Source organism: Mixophyes fleayi, chromosome 7 (genome assembly GCF_038048845.1).
Source record: "Mixophyes fleayi isolate aMixFle1 chromosome 7, aMixFle1.hap1, whole genome shotgun sequence".
Lineage (NCBI taxonomy): Eukaryota > Metazoa > Chordata > Amphibia > Anura > Limnodynastidae > Mixophyes > Mixophyes fleayi.
The window spans coordinates 76,740,975-76,764,101 of NC_134408.1; the positions used below are offsets into that span (position 1 = coordinate 76,740,975).

General features: G+C 43.9%; 1 protein-coding gene across 3 annotated transcripts in view; it reads right to left on the bottom strand.

The window, feature by feature from the left end:
• The window catches only part of STAT1 (signal transducer and activator of transcription 1), a 368,349-nt gene extending 350,352 nt beyond the window's left edge, over window positions 1-17,997 (bottom strand). For 2 of the 3 annotated variants that reach the window (XM_075179994.1, XM_075179992.1), the window contains exons 1-3: window positions 17,943-17,997; window positions 17,679-17,778; window positions 8,868-9,003 (exon numbers count right to left, since the gene is read on the bottom strand). In XM_075179994.1, coding sequence (XP_075036095.1) covers window positions 8,868-8,995 — 128 coding nt within the window. In that variant the 5' untranslated portion in view covers window positions 8,996-9,003; window positions 17,679-17,778; window positions 17,943-17,997. The remainder of the gene's footprint in view (window positions 1-8,867; window positions 9,004-17,678; window positions 17,779-17,942) is intronic. The other variant, XM_075179993.1, reaches the window with a different exon arrangement.
• Between the last annotated feature and the right edge of the window lie 5,130 nt (window positions 17,998-23,127).

Genomic DNA, 23,127 nt, shown 5'->3' on the forward strand with positions numbered 1-23,127 from the left:
TCTTGTAAGCATAGAACGCACAAGGGAGATGGTGGTGTGATACACAACACTGAGGAGTATTCCCACTTTCACCACCTATCATCAGGAAGCTTTCTACCAGATCTTGGGGACATTTCTGGGACTCTTTATTATTGTGTGTTCACAGACTACATTGAATGTATTACACTATATTTTGTGTATTTTATTTTTCTTACATGATCTTTGGCATATCTGTGAAGATATTAGTGAGAATATTCATTCATCTCTATGTAGAAGATCCTGAGCGCTCCTGTGTATGTATAATTTCTTTCCAATTGTTTAAACACATTGCCACTTTAAATTAACCTTCACCTAAGTCGCGTCCTGTGTCTTCAGAATCACTGCCTGTCAGCATGCCGCTTCAATCGGAGATGTGGACCTTCGGTTTTCAGGTAAGTCTCTTTATTTTCTATTTGTTTTTCTCCCATTTTGGATTTTTTTTGTAGGAATAAAGCCTGTCCGATTTTACAGCATCAGTGATACGTACCCAACCCCTCTGGCCAGTGTGATAGGCCTGGGGAGATCCATCCACAGCAACCCTGATAAATCGGAAGAGGTCCGGAGTACCAGCCCAGGTACACCAGCAAGGGGTACATTATCAGCGTCAGTTACCCAGAAGGAACCCGGTACTGAATGCCAGTAAGGAGTCCAGTGTTGGCAGCATTTGTAAGCCCTTCCTACTATGGCAGGAGAGCCCATTTGGGATAACAAAAGGGAACGGTGCCAAAGTAAGCGCAGCTGGTTCCCAGTAACAGCAGACAGTGTGGCATAAGCGGTCCATCCTGTCACAAGAAGGTTAGATGGAACAATAAAGATAGAATGTGTATAAAAAGAGTACTGGTTTATACTGAAATGTGACACACGTCAGCAGGGGGTAAGTAAGCCAGCCCCCTGAGCCGGGATGGCTCCGCAAAGATTCAAAGATTAACATCAGCATGTGAGATGTTCTTTAAATTTGGATTTTAAATGCAATTTATGCTTAACAAAATTTACACTAATTTGTGATTTCCTAAATCACATTTCCCTTCACCTTAAGCAGGCTGGATACAGGTAACAACTCCCTTCCTGGGCTTTCAGGCAGAAAAGACCTTTTGGCAACTGGGAGGATACCACCCTTAGCTGGGATAGCAGTTACCCTCTGTGGGATTCAACTCACTCGGGTAGACCAGAATATATTCAAAATAAGCCTTTATTACGACAGCACAACACCACAAGACGTTCACAAGTTACAGGATAAATGGTAGCATGTATCCTCAAGCAGCCTCTTATAGTCAGCACTCCAAAGTAATAATCTCAGTCTCTTTCAGAGTCTTATCCTCCCGCAATAATACCAATACCGATTAGCTAGACAGTTAAGGTGTCGCCCAGCTTGGGATACTGGCTCACACAGACCCTGTCCTGGTAGGTTTTCCTCCAGCGGCACCACGATATCTGGCCCAGAGTCCTTTTCGCTGATGTCTTGTACACCAGGATCCTCCAAGCTAGAATAGCTCTCTTGGCATTCTGCTCTCCCTATATTTTTGGCTGTATACACAGGGAGTAGGGTTAAATGTCTCACTCCCTTACAGCAGGGGTCTATCAGTGGATACTTTAACTGTTAGTCATACTGTCTCTGTTGCTTTGGTTATACAATGGAATGGCTTGACTCAATTAGCTGTTTGGCTAAATACACTAAACAAAGGGTTACAATACAACATCAAGGAATGACATTTCACGCTTGCGTGAAACAAGACGACATTTGACACATTGTATCTGCTACATTACACAATCTGAGTCTGTGATACAATAACATTTATATTGATACATGTTAATACATTTCCCAATGCTTTTTCAGCCAGTATATTACTGTGGAAGCACATTGCATATCATCTAGAAGTTCAAACCTAATTACCTCTCAGATTACCTGTTGACCTAGCTAATTAACGTGACTGCCAGCTAGATATGTCAAGTCACTCAGTCATTCTTTTGATTACAAACCAGATTTAAGATACACCTCATAACAATGGACATTTGAGTACCTTAGCTAACACAAGCAAAATGACTTCTGCTGTGCTGTTACTTTCACACAATATGGCAATATTCTTTATATTTCTAATACATATAATATTGCAGGTAACAGCAATGACAAAATGTACTTAATAACATGAAATAATAATACACAATACACTGATGCTGTGGTGTATATACTTAGACTGGGTCAAGGATTAATAAGTACATTGAACTGTGAGAAATGGGTGAATAAAAAGTTCTCAGTCCAGTAGCAGCCCGTTTCCCGACAGCAACTGAGATGACAAGGTCTAATTAACATGAGACTACCTGTCTCTAGACAGTTGCGAAAACAAAACCAAATATCCTCTCCTGGCCCCGTCTCAGCAATAAATACATTTCCTATACCAAAATACGCACAATATAAAAAATAAGTGCATTTCTAGTACACAGTATCAAGAATCAGTACACTTCTAACTAAATAAATCGGTACATGGTGTTAATAATTTCAATCTATTATTGCAATAATTTATAAGTGATCCAGCTACAATAAATATGTATTATTAGTTTTTTTTTTTTAACAATGACTCATTGATCGTGGGGTATAATTTCAAATTTGATTAATATAACTAGCAGATGTTGTTGTAGCGTAAAGGAGGTACCTCTTAGTCGTAGGATACTAGAGGCTGGAAAATATCTGTATTCTAAGATAGGTGTTAGAAAGGATTGTTTATTTATTTTATGAAATTGCCCGTTTCAAATACAAAATATATTTTTGATTCAAAATAACAGAAAACCCCTTTAGAAGCTTAGGCATCACCAATAAATGTGCCGTTGTGGCTTTTAAAAATCAGTTCTGTGCAATAATACGCATTTGAGTGTGCTTGTGGTCCAGTGAATGGGGCTGAGGGCTCCTTCATATCCCTTTGGTGTTTCTTCAAACAGGACACTACTACACTCAGAGCCTTTGGTAACTAGACCAAGGTAGAGGTACTGCGCAATTCGGAATTAAAGGTATTGAATTAATTTGCAGCCTACACACAAAATATTTATACATACATCCTAACTGGGAAAAGGGGTATTACACGATCATAATTATAACCAAGCAATCAGCCAAACAATGAGGGTACACACAACACAAATACATATCTCATAACCTTTCAGGTTGAGGACTCTGTCCTGCCATCCTGATCTGGATAGCCTTGTCCCGATCTGTGGAAAATAAGGGAGGTATGACTGCTGTGTGCACTGGTGCATATGGCAATGAAAGTTTAGGAAGGGAGGAGAGAATGGGCAGCCTAGTGTTTGAAAACCACTAGGCACATCACCGAGATGTGTCCACAACCCCATTGTGACATGTTTATGCACCCCATTTTGCCATAGCTATGTCCCCTGTCCCGAGGCCTACCCAAATGTTGGAAGGAACAAAAGGTCAGCAAATAGCAGAGGAATGTATTGACTGGAGGAATATAGGAATGTGTCACTGTGTTGCTACAGGGTGTAAAGGGGAGAATGAGCCGTCACAGGAGGGAGTGGCTAGAACAGGCATGTCAAACTCAAAACCCCAATTGTGCAAAATAATCAAAGTCTAAGACTGTGTGGGCCACAAGAAAAACAAAAGTTGCATATGCAATTTTGTAAGGTTTATGTCACGACGATGGCCTAAATAGATTATTAAATGTCAGGGCCCCAAATACAATATCAAATTGATAAAATAGAAATTAACAAGATTTTCCCTCAGATAAAAATTTTTGTTTCCTCTCTAAAACATTTGGGCAATTAGCCCAGTGTGAGGTAATTAGATTCAGCAGACATTCTGTCAGGAAGCCAATTAAGATATGCACACCACAGCCATGCATTGTCTTTGACCCTGTGTTTCCTATTTAGGGTAGACTGTCTAATTACGCACGATAACAAAAGGTGCAAGGTGTAAAGTTGTAGACAGATGCAGAAACATGAAGGCTTGCTATGCAGGTATATAGAAATATGAACTTCAAAGAACATTACTTTATATTCATATTTTAGGGAATCAGTGTGCCACACTGTATTCTGGGACAGAAACCACACAAGATTGTGAATTACAGGTATCAGCAGTACCAGGAATCAGCAGTAGTCACATGTCTTTTGGAAATGTGCAGAAGTTTAAGACCAGTTTATTGGAGGGGGAGTTGTCTCAGGGATATAACTGAGAAATCTTAGGAAAGATCAAAACTTTAGGAATAGTTTGAACAAACCACAGTCAACACCCACGGGACACTTACGTCCCCACATTAGCATCAACACTGTCCCTCTGAATGCCGTCCCATTTGAGTGGGCTTAAAAAGCGTGTGTGTGTGGACAAATTTTCAGCTCTTGCGGTTCAATCTAACTGAAGGACAGTCCATCTCTTTTTAATTGTATGTCAACCCAGAGAGGTTTAACACCTTTAACATTGCTGTTTGTGGCCACGAGCTGCCAGGGAGAGGGGGGCTCAGCCCACTCTCCTCACCTGGTGCCTCTCTGTCTGGGGTGGGAGATTTATCTTTTAAATCTCACGTCAAAACGGACTTCCAGGGACTGGGCACCAGGGTCTGGTCCTGCTACTTGGCCAAAAATAATACCAGGGGAGAGCAGCCAGATCACAGAGAAACAGTCTCTGCCCTGTTACTAGCTGAAGCTCTTTGAGCTCCAACCAGGGACTTACCTTCCCGGGACGATTAGGAGGCGCTGCACCTCCTGGACCTATTTGCTTCCAGGAAGCTGGTTGTTAAGTCCCTCCGGGAGCCACTGAAGCTGGCTGCCGGAGGGTGAAGGTGATCCAGGGTTGCCTTTGCAGCCCCAGCACAGGGTAAGTACTTTCTTTAATATACATAGATACATTTTACATTTCGTACACTTATAACCCACATTTTTAAATGTAATACATATAGTTACACTCCCCGGCACCTAGTGCTGTGGGTTTAACACTTTCCCTGCTGCAGAGCTGAGTGCTACCCACCCAGCACTGCAGCGCACATTTAAAATGCATTTATTTATTTTTAAAACATTTACTAACAACTTTTCGCACAGCGCCGGTGATTTAACCCCTCCGGCGCCAGGTATTAACCCTCCCAGCGCTGGAGGGTCAATTTCAAGATGGCCGTTGCACGGTACTCGGGACCCGGCCACAACTATATAGTATTTTATGGATGCTCATGCTGGCTGCTACACTCCCATTTCTCATACTGATAGATTCAGTATAAACTCCATCTAATAATAGTGGATACAAAAACCCCTATTAGATCTAATTGACAAGATAATATAATTGTGCAGGAGTGCAGAGCAGAACAAATTATATTTTTCTCTGCAGTCCTCACTTGTTATGGTGATCCCCAGTTGAAATCACCTGGTCATGGGATATCTTTTCTACAACTGTGGATGGAATCAGAGCTTTCACACTCAGCACACTGCATCCAAGATGTATATGATTCAAGGTCAAGGAAACAAAGAGATCCTGACCCCAAAATTTAACCTAATACTTTCACTGAAACTAGAAAGGAAGCTTGTTCTTGTATAAGATATATTATAAAAGTTGTTTTGTGCACTGGCAACTCAAAATATTAAGTTTAAAATATAGTTGTTTATCTGATAAGGTGAAGCGTGATTTCCGTAAATGCCGAAACAGGTAATATCAGTGAGGTGACAAACCAGGCAAACTCCTAGCACAAGCCCTAAGGAAACAATGAGCCCAATTGTATATACCACATATTAGAACCATCACAGGGAAGCTTAACCACTCCTCGACAGATATAGCCACGGCATTCCACGATTATTATGCCAAAATTTACAATATATCTCAAGATATACCAGTGCTGAACAGGTCCATTAGACAGGTATAAATTGCCTCCTACCTCGAATATATTAATTTCCCCATGCTTACAGTGGAAGATATACAGATGCTGGAGAATCCTTTCTCCTTGAGGCAGCTAGAGGAGACCATTAAGACTACACCTTCCGGGAAGAGTCCAGGTCCTGATGGCCTCACAGTTTCTTATAAAAAAGTTAAAGACAGACACTTATGCTTCAGGCCTTCAACTCCATCTCTGACCAGACCCATTTCTCCACCCATTCTCTAGCGGCACATATGACAGTCCTTCCTAAGAAAGGGAAAAACTCTGCATTATGCTCCAGCTACTGACCCATCTCATTGCTTGATGTTGATATTAAACTTATTGCCAACAGACTCAAGCTTATTCTGCCTAATGTAATCCATTCTGACCAGGTGGACTTTGTTCCGGGCCGTGAGGCTCGGGATAACACAACAAAGATAATAGACAATGGTTCATAATGCATCATCAGTCAATATTTCCTCGATACTCTTGTCCACAGATGTCGAAAAGGCGTTCGAAAAAGTGGATTGGGATTTCATGCTGGGCATACTTGGTCATCTGGGACTTGGTCCAGTGGGACTGGAGAGGATACGGGCATTGTATACATACCCAACGGCAAAAGTCAAAGTTAATGGAGAATTTTCTAACTCGATCGGGATCACGAATGGAACGAGACAAGGGTGCCCCCAGTCCCCAGTGATATTCATATTATCAATGGAAGCATTGGCACGGGCTATGATGGCTAACCCTGAGAGTGGGGAACAAAGAATTCAAACTTGCGCTATTCGCAGACGACCTCTTAGCTATCCTCACAAACCATGCAATCTCAATTCCAAACTTGATGTCCGAATTTTAAATTATTTGGAGCCCTCTGTAACTTTAAAATCAATTATACAAAATCAGTCGCCCTGAATATCTCGTCCCTCCTGGGTGTTTTTGAAGGCTTTAGACATGCATTTCCATTTGTCTGGCATCCCACCCAGTTAAAATATCTGGGTCATCATAAACAGAGGTGTGTCCAGGATGTAAGCGGATAATTTCATACCCATAATTGCTACTATTCTTAAAACCTGAGAGACTGGCTTCCCAAGGGTTTCTCTTTGATAGGTAGATTAAATGTGGTTAAAATGAACTTACTCCAGAGGATCCTATAGCTTCTGCATACACTCCCCATCCATATGGGGAGTGTATGTGGTTTGCGGACCTGCACCGGGCCATGTGTGACTTTTTTGGCAGGATAGATGACCCCAATTTAAACGCGAGATATTTTATAAGTGTAAACACTCTGGAGGACTCCAGCTGCCACATTTTGCCACAAATTATGACGCTGCAATGCTATAAAGGGTCCTAGACTGGACGAGGGGTCCATCTGTTAAACAATGGTTCTGGATTGAGTAGTATATACTAAATGCCCCTGTAAGTCACATGGCCTGGCTACCGGTACTCCCCTCCATACACCACACAACACTCACCCCGACCCTGAACAGATGGTCCAGACTCCGAACTATTCCAGACATATCTTCCATGACTTCTCCCCTGACTCTAATACTAGACAATCCAGACTTAACTCCAGGTCAACAGGGATCTGCCTTTGCTCGTTGGACAGAGGCTAGGGTCTGCCAGCTGGTGGTCATGTCGGGTGTTATGCAGTTCCCAGACATCCAGATGAAATGGGACTTACCTAAGTCCGAAGTTTGGCGGTACCAGCAAATAAAACACTTCTTATGCTCCTCAAGGATGCACAAAATGGTAGGGAGAAAACTCACTTTGTTTGGATTTCTGTGCACTGAAAACCAATACCCCAGGCATACACTGTCCTCAATATACAAAATATTGATTGAACACACCATTTAGAGCTCTGCCAAATTTCACCAAATATTGGGAACGAGACTTGGAAACTGTCATTTCAGATCAAGAATGGACATTGGTCCAACATACACATGCCAGCTCTGTCAGTTTTTAGGTGATTGAAACACAATACAAGGTTCTGACCCGGTGGTACCGGTGTCCCAGCCTCCTGGCCAAAATGTACCCTGGTCTCCCAGACCTCTGATGGAGATGTCAAACAACATCATGTACCACACTACACATTTATTGGGAATGATCTGCCCTTCGCTTCTTCTGGGAGCCGGTGTTGCTTATTTTTAAGGCTAAAACTGGATTTAATGTACCAAACTGTCCAAACTTTTGGCTTCTTAATAATACTAAAATGCCCATTTCCAATTACAAGAAATCCAACTAAAATACCTCAGTTGCGCTGCGAAGGCTGTGATACCAGTCCACTGGAGATCCCCAACACAGCCATTCATAAAAAAAATGGCTTGGACGTTTATATGTCCATGGAAGATCTGATACTATAATCAGCAGACAAAACCGAAAGAATTAAATTTTGTGGTTCGAATGGCTAGGATTCAAGTAAACCCCAAAGTACGCCCAGTGAAATAGATGAGGTTTCCTTGACCCACTGTCTATTGCTTGACATGCTCAATTCATAATATACATTGATTTTTTTTCCCGGCTACCCTCCAACCACCCTCTTTCCCCACTTTGCTGTTCCCCCCCTCTTTCCCAACCTATTTTTACCTCAGCAAAAGTATCATATTGAGTCTAATCTGTACTAAAGTGCTTGCAATAAGCAAATATTACTCCTTATTTTGTTTGTTAATCTGAAGGTATACCGGATTTCCGTAAATGTAAATTAGTGATACCTTGTTATGTGATCTACATCCTATGCTTCTTTACACCATGTCATTTGCACCGACTGTACTCTTTTTTACATCCAATAAAAATTGAATGTATAAAAAAAAAAAAAAAAAGAATCTGTTTATATGGAGATGAATCTATCCATGTATAAAACATATTTTTTTATGGGAAGAAAAAAAAATTCACAAAAAAAATGTAGTAATTACAGCCTGACATCCACCATGTATTATTAATACAACAGATGTATACATTTTGATTACCTAAGAAATATAAAGAAAATAGTGTAATATATTATACAGAATTATCTCTTACCAGTCTTGTGCTTCAAGCCATTGCGCTAGGTACTGCCGTATTTCCATGGGGAAACTGTCATCATACAGTTGGTGAACTTGTTCCAAGAATTTGGTATCAATCTGTTGTAACTCATACCACTGAGCCATCCTGTAAGCTTAACAAAAACAAAAAATATTCATATTATATAAATTATAAATCACATGCCACACCAATCAATACTGTATTTGTAAAAAACAGATGAAGGTATCAAGAGCATGGATATAAACATCAATGGCATCAGTGCACAGCAAGTGAAATAATGAGGTGTTCCAATCAGCTCACAAGAGTTGCACTGCAACTCAGAAGTCATTGAAAGCAGCAAATGCAGGGAACAGTTCTTATAGAGGGGGACACACCTACATAGTTGTAGTGCATAAGAGAACTGGAAACTTAGTAGGATACAATGCAAATTTAATGCTAACACACAAGTTAGGAGAAAAACCATCACTGGTCTAGACTAAGTACACTTAGAAATTCTTGTCTCTGGTGAAGTACATTGAGGCGTAACATTAATTCCATGAAAAGGCACATAATGAAACCTGAAGACCAGCAGCTCTGAGCTGGTTTAACATTTAAATCCTTTTATGGTTGTTAAATATGATTTTTTGTTAAGGCCTCATAAGGCCTTTGTTCAGCCATTTTATTGTAACTTGCATAGAAATATTATTTGCTAGAAGAGATTATTCATTTTTCTGCTGATTTGCAGTCTTACAATATGTGGGCCTATGGCCTTGAAGTTGAGCTGATAGAGAACACCAAAATAAATGTATCAAGAATAAAACAATAAGTAGCTTCATATCCAGCTCGTAGTATGGGAGCTGTGCCCTTGATGTTGCACATAGCATACCCCCAGCTCCCCTTGAGATAAGAACAATAGGCTCATCTGTCCTTAGAAGGGTGAGAAAAATAAACACCTCAAGAATATGTGAGAAAGTTAATCAGTAGCGCTTCTCATAAACTAATGGTATAGAATGTATGCATATGACGTAGGCTATATTTATTCAGTAGGCTATAAAAACTTGTATCTTTGTATCAATAAACTAGAGAATATTCCTTGTATACAGAACTTGGTCTGTGTCAATTCTCTCCAGCTGATTGAAGCGCTTCCAGATATACTTGACACCACAGGCAGACTTGGGTCAGAATTTTAGATCTTACAACTTGGAGGTCGCCACAGATATTCGCTGTCCAGCAGGCTACAAGACAGACAACGGAGGTTTCCCAGCACAATGAACCCCAACATCCGCGGTCAGTAGATTTCTACTCGTTGGTCTTCCTAGTCTGGGTCACCTCATGTCTGTCTGAGGCACCTGACACGCGAATTTGTGAGTCTCAAGTATAATCTGATTAATATAATACAGTAATAAACCAACTTGTTTACTGTAATTGTATTGTTGATTAGATTTTTGAAAGATGAGTGAATTTTGAGTGCATGTGTTTGTACCTATTGTATGATGTATAAAGCATAAAAGTCACATAAGACATTGATCAAAGAAGCATGTAATGGATTTAGAGAGTTACTGTTTTGAACATTGAGTGAACATTTTAGACACCATCCCCAGAGATGTATTGTGTAAGAGAGATTTCCAAAAGACCTTCATACCAGATATTGTTAAAGAAGCTATTTAGCACGGACATCCAGTACAAGGAGTCCACAGAACGGGACGTCCAGTGTAAGGACAACCCACAGAAACTAGATAAGAGTCCCGATTTGGACTCAACAGAATACCGTCAATATGGGTAATATAGATAGTAAACAGATGACAGCAGCTCCCTCATAGTTATGATGCACAAAGACTTTAGGAAATGGGGGAGTAGAAGGTCCGCAGGGAATTTTTTAAGAAAGCGGGGATAGCCAAAGAAGCAATTGATATGTGTGGATGGAGAAACAAAGGTGTTGCAAGTGGTAATGTGACAAGAACAAAGGGGTATTGAGATCAAACCCCAAGAGATTGTTTGAGGTGGCACAGAAAATTTAATAGATCTGGATATGTGGATATGCTAAATGCATCGGAAGCTGAATAATGAATCAAGTAGGTTGTATATTATAAATGTATGTTTGATCCTTCGCAGCTGAATGAGTGAAATGTGGCCCTCCCTTATTCTGTGTAAAAGATTTCAGTGTGTTGAGATAAGAAACACTCTGTTTTTTGTTATCTGACAATGTATGTAAAATTGATAAAATATGTTGAGTGCCGAGTGATAATAACATGTTGAAGCTAACTTGTATTTAGTGTAATGCTGGGACTTGTAGTTCCACAGCAGTATGCTGGAAGATGTCAGTTAAGTTCTCTCTCTGTATGTGAGTTTTGTCTCCATCTTACTGCGTGTGAGGGAGATCCGTGATAATTCACGCTGTTTGTTCTCTGTATTAGTGCTCTGTAAGGGAGATGCGTGATTTAGTTTAAATCACAATGTTTGACTGTCTTGGCCGTTTTTTACAAGACACATGTTTCAAGGTTGAAAAAGTTGTACATTCATTGCTTAATTGATAAGCTTTTAAAGAGATACAAAAGAAGTTTTAAAATGTTTGGTCCGATTGCATGGACAAGATTGTAAATAATGTACATTATCACTATTATTACTAGTGTCAGAACAAAGTTGGCTGGGGTCCAACATGCCGTTTCTGTATTTGAACAAAGTAATTTTGTTTCTGAACTTGAGAAAAATAGCTTTCTCTTTAATGAAGTTGAGAATTGTGGGAGTGAGCTTACATGCAGATATTAAAATCTGTTTTTATCTGTGTTAAAATGGCGCTGATAAATGTTCTCAGAAATCAGGAGGGTTTGTTATGCCTTTAAAGAAATGTTACGAGATAAAATTTAGTCTGTGAGCGAGAATTGTGAATATATATTTGTACTTTCAACCTGGAAATCACAGAATCTAGAAATATGTGTGAATATTTGGTCACGGGAGATTTTGTTGAGAAAATGTTTAGTGATTTACAGACACAATGTGTGGTGTCTAACGAGAGTACTCTGATTTATGAGACAGTGCTGCTTTTAAAATGGTTGAATACTTGGAACCAAGATTCCAGATTGAATGTTTCTAAACCTGGAAATTTAATTAGTGTCATTTAAGAGGGCGGTACTAAGAGATGATGAGAAAGGATTGGCTTTGAACACTCGCCCAGGTCTCGTCACTTTGACATTCTATGTTTGTGAGATTAGGAACTGCCTCTTTGAGGAAATAATTTTTTCAAGGCATGGAAGGCATAGCGTCACAGTTAAGCTTTTAGCAGCTGTTCACTGTGTTATGAGCGTTTTGTCGCTATCCAATAACGATTGTCGAATCTCGATTTGCGTTTCCAACGCACAAATATTTATTCTCAAAAAGTAGCAGTAGATATATCTTAGCGAAATAATAATAAGTACAGCCGTTACTTATCGCAGGCGCTCTGGATCCAGTGAACAGTCATTCAGTCCTGAAGTCTGTGGTCTAGGTGACTGAACTCTGAATGAGGAGATGCTGCTTATATGCAAACAGAAATACAGTAAAACAATGCAGATCATAGGCTAGTTTAAGCTCAGGAATCCAAACAAGGGGGTCATCTCTCCAGGGAATGAGCTCTGATCTTCCCGCCAAGATTACTCATCATAATAGTCCATAATTCCTTAACATTAATAACTTGCGTATGCATTCTGCGATTCATTCGCAGAGTGAACCGGACAGTTGCAAATGCGAAGAGGATTAGTATGATACCACACATGACTAGATTCCTTCAACGAGTACCATATGTTTTACTGATATGCCTATAACTTATAATATTAAATATAAATACTACTATATTTCGACATAAATGACTGTGTTGCAACTACCATTAATGTGTACTATTTTACAAGTGTGCGTGTTTGTGCGAATGTATGTAAAAGACTAAATACTGTTGTTGCCACGTGTTGCAGCTGCGTATGCCCTTCCACGCCGTTGCGTGCCCTTTCACGCCGTAGCGTACCGTACGCATCTTTTCGAACAAAGACAACCGAGTTTGCTCGATTTTAATTGAAATGACTTTATCCAATACGCTGACTTCTACAACTGGTTACCTGATAAGTGTACACGCATGTTACAGTTACAGTAATTCCTAGTGAATAAATGTTAATCTCTATGCAAAAGGTTTTTTTTTATTCACAGGTCTCCAACTGCAAAGACCCATTAGGCAATCCAGATTGCATTGATAAAACTTCCAATGAATAGAAGTTTGCAATATGTTTTGATTTACAGCCACAGCAAACATAAGTATAAACTAATGAAGAATTTAAATAACGTAGACTCTGCTGAGTAATGATTACCTTGTTTTGGAAAGAGATATTAGAGTTTATGTGCTATTCGCATAGCAAATGCATGAACCAGATGGTTTTTCTGTATGTGCAGAAAGCAAAAAGTTTTTATTTGTATCCTCATTACAGTTTTGAGTCAATCAGTGTTTGTAAAGACATTTACTGCCCTTATTTACTGTGCTATAATCGTCATATACTGTAAATAAATCTTTGTATCGTGGGTATGGTAATGCATTGATGGGAAGTAAATATTTGTACAGAAATGAAAAAGATTTAAGACTTTAAGAGCTATTATCTGTGCTCCTGCATTAGCACTTCTAGATGATAGCAATCCATTTACACTCTCCTCTGAGCAGAACCAAATGTTTAACCAATTTTAAGCTGAAATAACTTCAGCACCAGCACTGGCTTTGCCAGATTATGACAAGCCTTTCATGTTATTTTGTTATGAAGTCAGTGCACATGTACAAGGGGTACTGACACAAATACATGGTCGCAAGCTAAGGTCACTTGCATACTACTCTGCTTTAGTGCTTGAAAAGAGTATAGATATTGTGGTAGGACACCCAGTTACCTTAACGGTATCACACGCTGTGACAGAAACCAAGCACAAACAAAACATTTGTTACCGGCCAGATTTACTAAATATGAAAATATACAGCACAATGGATATTTCATCCTATTGTGAAATGAGTGACATATAACACTTGCCAAGCGCACTGTGTATTTTCTTCCTCCCTTTCCTTTTTCATCCTTCCCTAAGAAATCCAGAATTAGAAGACAAAAAAAAGGAAGCACAGAGCCTCTCATGTTCACATATATATGTTAAGATCTTCAGACAGGGGGAATCTGAGTAAAATGTATTTCACAAGTTTTTTAAAGGTCCAAGGGAGACCAGAGAATGGAGTTCATTGATATTAACAGGAGGAATATAGATTGCACGTTATTTTCCCTTGCTGTACGCTGTTGATGTGTACTAGTCTAGAAAGGAAAGCTAGGTTTGGAAGAACCAGACTCATGCCAATAGTAATGTAGAGATCATTATACATAATTAGAAAATTCTAATATGAAAGTTTAACCCAACCAAATAATGAAAAGAGCAACCCATGACTGTAGGGGTTTACACCCAATACAGTAATGTATTTGTGAGTATTGTGGCCCAACACATTATTACATTTACACAAGACAATAGGTTAATATTTGACTACCTGGCAGCTTAGTCTGGAGGGTGCTGCCTGACCCGAAATATGTAAATTGAAGCCCAGGGTTGCACCTTTTTAACTAGTGACGCAGATGATCCAGAGAAAATGTTTGATGAACACTTACAAAAATTAAGACATGAAATATACATTTTTAAAGAAGCACACTGGAGATGATTATCTAGAAGGATAATTTTCATTGCTGTACCTGGCCGATTGGTTCAAGGGTATAGGAGGATGGTTATCAGGTTTTATACATGTTGTACTTCAAGGACTGTTACTAATCCTCATTATACTATGCATACTAATAGAACTGATGATGTGGCTTATTAACAAGTGTACTAAAGCGAAGTGTTTCTTTTCCAGAAAAATTAAAGTTACCACATCTGTCTTAACCGCTGTACTGTACACCCCATCTAATGAGAGTAAACCTTGTGGAACTCAGAAACCAAGAACCTTTTCCTTGGATTCCACATGCTCCTTAGCAGTGCTACTTCATAAGGATAGGCTTCACTAACTCCCAGTAACGTTACATTTAAGCAGTGCACAATGTTGAATCCTGCTGCCTTATTGCAGCAAGTTTCAAAAGATGGGAGAAGTACCTGTATATATTGGGGTTCCCCTAGGGATTTGGGGGAATTGCATCCCAGCTTGAACAGGAAGAAAAAAAAATGCAAACAAAATTTTTCCGAACATTTTCTGAACATGATTGTATAGAACTAATGAAACAAGAATCTCTGGTTTTTTCTAACATTAAAGATGAACCATTACCAGATGCAGACATCACTCTTTTTGTAGATGGTTCACACTATTACATAGATCCCGTCCCTTATACAGGGTGTGCTGTAACCACACACACAGAAATAGTGATTCAACAGACACTACCGAGTCACATCAGCAAAAGAAGCTGAACTAAAGGCCCTGATACTTGCATGCATATATGCAAAAGGATAAAGAGTAAATATTTACACTGATTCAAGTTATGCGTTTGTAATTGCACGTGATTATAGCCATATATGGAAAAGTAGGGACCTTATGGGTTCAGCAGGCAAACCAGTCAATATGATGAACATACCAGGGCACTGTTCACTGCATTCCAGCTGTCCTCCTCCAGACAGTGATGAAGGTGAAGACACACACAGAGATACTAACCTCGAAGCCAAGTGCAATAGACTGGTAGACCAGGCCGCACGAGAAGCTGCCATAGCTCCAGTACCCCAAAGGGGGTCTATTTACATGGTGATCCCTTGACCCCAAGTTTGACCAGACCACACTCCAACTTATAACTCCCCCCCAGTATACATTACACACACACATCGCTCCTCCAGTATACATTACACACACACACATCGCTCCTCCAGAATACATTACACACATCACTCACCCAGTATACATTACACACATCACTCCCTCTCTCCCCCAGTATACACAAACACACCACTCCCCCCCTGCCCCAGTATACACAAACATACCACTCCCCCAGTATACATTACACACACATCGCTTCCCCCCCTCCCCCAGTATACACTACACACATCACTCCAACCCTCTCCCAGTATACACTACACACATCACTACCCCCCTCTCCCAGTATACACTACATACATCACTACCCCCCATCCCCAGTATAAACTACACACATCACTCCCCCCCTCCCCCAGTATACACTACACACATCACTCCCCCAGTATACATTACACAGACACCGCTCCCCCCAGTATACATTACACAGACACCACTCCCCCCAGCATACATTGCACACACATCACCCCCCCAGTATACATTACACACACATCACCCCCCCAGTATACATTACACACACATCACCCCCCCCAGTATACATTACACACACATCACCCCCCCAGTATACATTACACACACATCACCCCCCCCAGTATACATTACACACACACACACACACACACACACACACCGCTTCTCCCAGTATACATTGCACACACACATTGCTCCCCCCTCCCCCAGTATACACTACACACATCACTCTCCCAGTATACATTGCGCACACACATCGCTCCCCCCAGTATACATTGAGCACACAAACACATCACTCCCCACTCCCCCCTCCCCCAGTATACATTGCGCACACACACATCACTCCCCCCTCACCCAGTATACATTGCGCACACATATCGCTCCCCCCCTTACCCAGTATACATTGCGCACACACACACACATCGCTCCCCCCTTACCCAGTATACATTGCGCGCACACACATAGCTCCCCCAATATACATTGCACACACACATCGCTCCCCCCTGCCCCAGTATACATTGCACACACACACACACACATCGCTCCCCCAGTATACATTGCACACATTGATCCCCTCCAGTATACATTACACACATTGTTCCCCCCAGTATACCTTACACACACACCGCTCCGCTCAGTATACATTGCACACTAACATCGCTCCCCCCTCCCCCAGTATACATTGCACACATCACTCCCCCGCTCCTACAATATACATTACACACATCATTCCCCCAGTATACATTGCGCACACACATCGCTCCCCCAGTATACATTGTGCACACACATCGCTCCCCTCAGTATACATTGTGCACATCACTCCCCCCAGTAAACATTGCACACATCACTCCCCCCAGTATACATTACACACACACACCGCTCCCCCCAGTATACATTACACACATCGCTCCCCCAGTATACATTACACACATCGCTCCCCCCAGTATACCATTACACACATCGCTCCCCCAGTATACATTACACTCATCGCTCCCCCAGTATACATTACACTCATCGCTCCCCCAGTATACATTACACACATCGCTCCCCGGTATACATTACACACATCGCTCCCCCAGTATACATTACACACATCGCTCCCCCAGTATACATTGCAAACACGCACAGACATCACTCCCCCTTCTCACAGTATACACTACACACATCATTCCCCCAGTATACATTACACAGACACCGCTCCCCCCAGTATACATTACACAGACACCGCTCCCCCATTATACATTGCGCACAAACATCGTTCCCCCAGTATACATTGCGCACAAACATCGTTCCCCCAGTATACATTGCGCACACACATCACTCACCCCAGTATACATTAGACAGACACCGCTCCCCCCAGTATACATTGCACAGACACCGCTCCCCCCAGTATACATTGCACAGACACCGCTCCCCCCAGTATACATTGCACAGACACCGCTCCCCCCAGTATACATTGCACAGACACCGCTCCCCCAGTATACATTGATATAATTACATACTAAGAATATAAAAACATTATCAACAGTATTCATTCTTACCTTTTAATTTTTCTTTTTTTCAAACTGCAGGAATAATAATGCAAGTCACAGAAGATTTATCTAGATTTCCTAGCACTGGACACAGGGTGTTGCAGATTAACTAGAAGGAGATCAAAAGTGAAAGTGAAATCAACAGACAATATGAAGCAGAACTTACACACATCGCTCCCCCCCTCCCCCAGCAGGGCCGCCATCAGGGGGGTACTGTTGTACCGGGCCCGGGCTCACCAGAGGGCCTGGTACAACAGCTCAACACATACTTACGTGGGGGCCCGCTGTCTTGCAGTCCGCTGGTCTCCGCTACTCGGTCATTCCCCCTGCGATCATGTGATCTGCCTGTGACAGCCAGAGCACATGATCGCAGGTGAATGATTCCTCCACCCCTGCGATTGCATCCTAGTGCCTGGCTGATCACGGTGACAGCCAGGCTAAAGACAGAGTAGCGGAGAGCAGACAGCAAGACACAGGGCCCCCAGGTAAGTATGTCTTGCGGGGGGCGCTCAACGGGGGGCCTGGGAGACACGGAGGGCCTGTACTGGGCCCTATGATTTCTGCAGGCGACCCTGTCCCCCAGTATCCATTACACAGACACCGCTCCCCCAGTATACATTACACATGCACAACGCTCCCCCCAGTATACATTGCAAACGCACATCGCTGCCCCCAGTATACATTGCACAGACACCACTCCCCCAGTATACCTTGCACAGACACCACTTCCCCCAGTATACATTGCACAGACACCGCTCCCCCCAGTATACCTTGCACAGACACCACTCCCCCCAGTATACATTGCACAGACTCCGCTCCCCCCAGTATACATTGCACAGACTCCGCTCCCCCCAGTATACATTGCACAGACTCCGCTCCCCCCAGTATACATTGCACAGACTCCGCTCCCCCCAGTATACATTACACAGACACCGCTCCTCCCAGTATACATTGCACAGGCACAGACACAGACACAGACACAGACACAGACACACACACACACACACACACATTGCTTTCCCAGTATACATTACACAAACACCGCTCCCCCCAGTATACATTACACAGACACCGCTCCCCCCCAGTATACATTACACAGACACCGCTTCCCCAGTATATATTACACAGACACACACACAGCTTCCCCAGTATACATTACACAGACACCGCTCCCCCCCAGTATACATTACACAGACACCGCTCCCCCCCAATATACATTACACAGACACCGCTCCCCCCCAATATACATTACACAGACACCGCTCCCCCCCAATATACATTACACAGACACCGCTCCCCCCCAATATACATTACACAGACACCGCTCCCCCCCAATATACATTACACAGACACCGCTCCCCCAAAATATACATTACACAGATACCGCTCCCCCCCAATATACATTACACAGACACCGCTCCCCCCCAATATACATTACACAGACACACACACAGCTTCCCCAGTATACATTACACAGACACACACACAGCTTCCCCAGTATACATTACACAGACACCGCTCCCCCCCCCCAGTATACATTACACAGACACCGCTCCCCCCCCAGTATACATTACACAGACACCGCTCCCCCCCCCAGTATACATTACACAGACACCGCTCCCCCCCCCAGTATACATTACACAGACACCGCTCCCCCCCCAGTATAAATTACACAGACACCGCTCCCCCCCCCAGTATAAATTACACAGACACCACTCCCCCCAGTATACATTACACAGACACCGCTCCCCCCAGTATACATTACTCAGACACCGCTCCCCCCAGTATACATTACTCAGACACCGCTCCCCCCAGTATACATTGCACAGACACCGCTTCCCCCAGTATACATTGCACAGAAACCGCTCCCCCCAGTATAAATTACACAGACACCGCTCCACCCAGTATACATTACTCAGACACCGCTCCACCCAGTATACATTACTCAGACACCGCTCCCCCCAGTATACATTACTCACACACCGCTCCCCCCAGTATACATTACTCAGACACCGCTCCCCCCAGTATACATTGCACAGACACCGCTTCCCCCAGTATACATTGCACAGAAACCGCTCCCCCCAGTATACATTGCACAGACACCGCTCACCCCAGTATACATTATACAGACACCGCTCCCCCCAGTATACATTGCACAGACAACACTTCCCCAGTATACATTGCACAGAAACCTCTCCCCCCAGTATACATTGCACAGACACACACACACACACACACACACATTGCTTCCCCAGTATACATTACACAGACACCGCTCCCCCCCAGTATACATTACACAAACACCGCTCCGTCCCCAGTATACATTATAAAGACACCGCTCCTCCCAGTATACATTATACAGACACCGCTTCCCCCAGTATACATTACACAGACACCGCTCCCCCCAGTATACATTACACAGACACCGCTCCCCCCCAGTATACATTGCACAGACACACACACACACACTGCTTCCCCAGTATACATTACACAGGCACCGCTCCCCCAAGTATACATTACACAGACACACACACAAATTGCTTCCCCAGTATACATTACACAGACACCGCTCCCCCCCAGTATACATTACACAGACACCGCTCCCCCAAGTATACATTACACAGACACCGCTCCCCCAAGTATACATTACACAGACACCGATCCTCCCAGTATACATTACACAGACACCGATCCTCCCAGTATACATTGCACAGACATCGCTCTCCCCAGTATACATTGCATACGCACATCGCTCCCCCCAGTATGCAGTGCACAGACACCGCTTCCCCCAGTATGCAGTGCACAGACACCGCTCCCCCCAGTATGCATTGCACAGACACCGCTCCCCCCAGTATGCATTGCACAGACACCGCTCCCCCCAGTATGCATTGCACAGACACCGCTCCCCCCAGTAGACATTGCACAGACACCGCTCCCCCCAGTAGACATTGCACAGACACCGCTCCCCCCAGTAGACATTGCACAGACACCGCTCCCCCCAGTAGACATTGCACAGACACCGCTCCCCCCAGTAGACATTGCACAGACACCGCTCCCCCCAGTAGACATTGCACAGACACCGCTCCCCCCAGTAGACATTGCACAGACACCGCTCCCCCCAGTAGACATTGCACAGACACCGCTCCCCCCAGTAGACATTGCACAGACACCGCTCCCCCCAGTAGACATTGCACAGACACCGCTCCCCCCAGTATACATTGCACAGACCACCGCTCCCCCCAGTATACATTGCACCGACACCGCTCCCCCCAGTATTCATTGCACAGACACCGCTCCCTCCAGTATACATTGCACAGACACCGCTCCCCCAGTATACATTACACAGACACCGATCCTCCCAGTATACATTGCACAGACACCGATCCTCCCAGTATACATTGCACAGACATCGCTCTCCCCAGTATACATTGCATACGCACATCGCTCCCCCCAGTATGCAGTGCACAGACACCGCTTCCCCCAGTATACATTGCACAGACACCGCTCCCCCCAGTATACATTGCACAGACACCGCTCCCCCCAGTATACATTGCACAGACACCGCTCCTTCCAGTATACATTGCACAGACACCGCTCCCCCCAGTATACATTGCACAGACACCGCTCCCCCCAGTATACATTGCACAGACACCGCTCCCCCCAGTATACATTGCACAGACACCGCTCCCCCCAGTATACATTGCACAGACACCGCTCCCCCCAGTATACATTGCACAGACACCGCTCCCCCCAGTATACATTGCACAGACACCGCTCCCCCCAGTATACATTGCAGACACCGCTCCCCCCAGTATACATTGCACAGACACCGCTCCCCCCAGTATACATTGCACAGACACCGCTCCCCCCAGTATACATTGCACAGACACCGCTCCCCCCAGTATTCATTGCACAGACACCGCTCCCTCCAGTATACATTACACAGACACCGCTCCCGCCCAGTATACAATACACAGACACCGCTCCCCCCCAGTATACAATACACAGACACCGCTCCCCCCCCAGTATACAATACACAGACACCGCTCCCCCCCCAGTATACAATACACAGACACCGCTCCCCCCCCAGTATACAATACACAGACACCGCTCCCCCCCCAGTATACAATACACAGACACCGCTCCCCCCCAGTATACAATACACAGACACCGCTCCCCCCCAGTATACAATACACAGACACCGCTCCCCCCCAGTATACAATACACAGACACCGCTCCCCCCCAGTATACAATACACAGACACCGCTCCCCCCCAGTATACAATACACAGACACCGCTCCCCCCCAGTATACAATACACAGACACCGCTCCCCCCCCAGTATACAATACACAGACACCGCTCCCCCCCAGTATACAATACACAGACACCGCTCCCCCCAGTATACAATACACAGACACCGCTCCCCCCCAGTATACAATACACAGACACCGCTCCCCCCCAGTATACAATACACAGACACCGCTCCCCCCAGTATACAATACACAGACACCGCTCCCCCCCAGTATACAATACACAGACACCGCTCCCCCCCAGTATACAATACACAGACACCGCTCCCCCCCAGTATACAATACACAGACACCGCTCCCCCCCAGTATACAATACACAGACACCGCTCCCCCCCAGTATACAATACACAGACACCGCTCCCCCCCCAGTATACAATACACAGACACCGCTCCCCCCCAGTATACATTACACAGACACCGCTCCCCCCCAGTATACAATACACAGACACCGCTCCCCCCCCAGTATACAATACACAGACACCGCTCCCCCCCAGTATACAATACACAGACACCGCTCCCCCCCCAGTATACATTACAGACACCGCCCCCCCCCCCAGTATACATTACACAGACACCGCTCCCCCCCAGTATACATTACACAGACACCGCTCCCCCCCAGTATACATTACACAGACACCGCTCCTCCCAGTATACATTGCACAGGCACAGACACAGACACACACACACACACACACACACACATTGCTTTCCCAGTATACATTACACAAACACCGCTCCCCCCCAGTATACATTACACAGACACCGCTCCCCCCCAGTATACATTACACAGACACCGCTTCCCCAGTATATATTACACAGACACACACACAGCTTCCCCAGTATACATTACACAGACTCCGCTCCCCCCAGTATACATTGCACAGACTCCGCTCCCCCCAGTATACATTACACAGACACCTCTCACCCCCAGTATACATTACACAGACACCGCTCCCCCCCAATATACATTACACAGACACCGCTCCCCCCCAATATACATTACACAGACACCGCTCCCCCCCAATATACATTACACAGACACCGCTCCCCCCCAATATACATTACACAGACACCGCTCCCCCCCAATATACATTACACAGACACCGCTCCCCCAAAATATACATTACACAGATACCGCTCCCCCCCA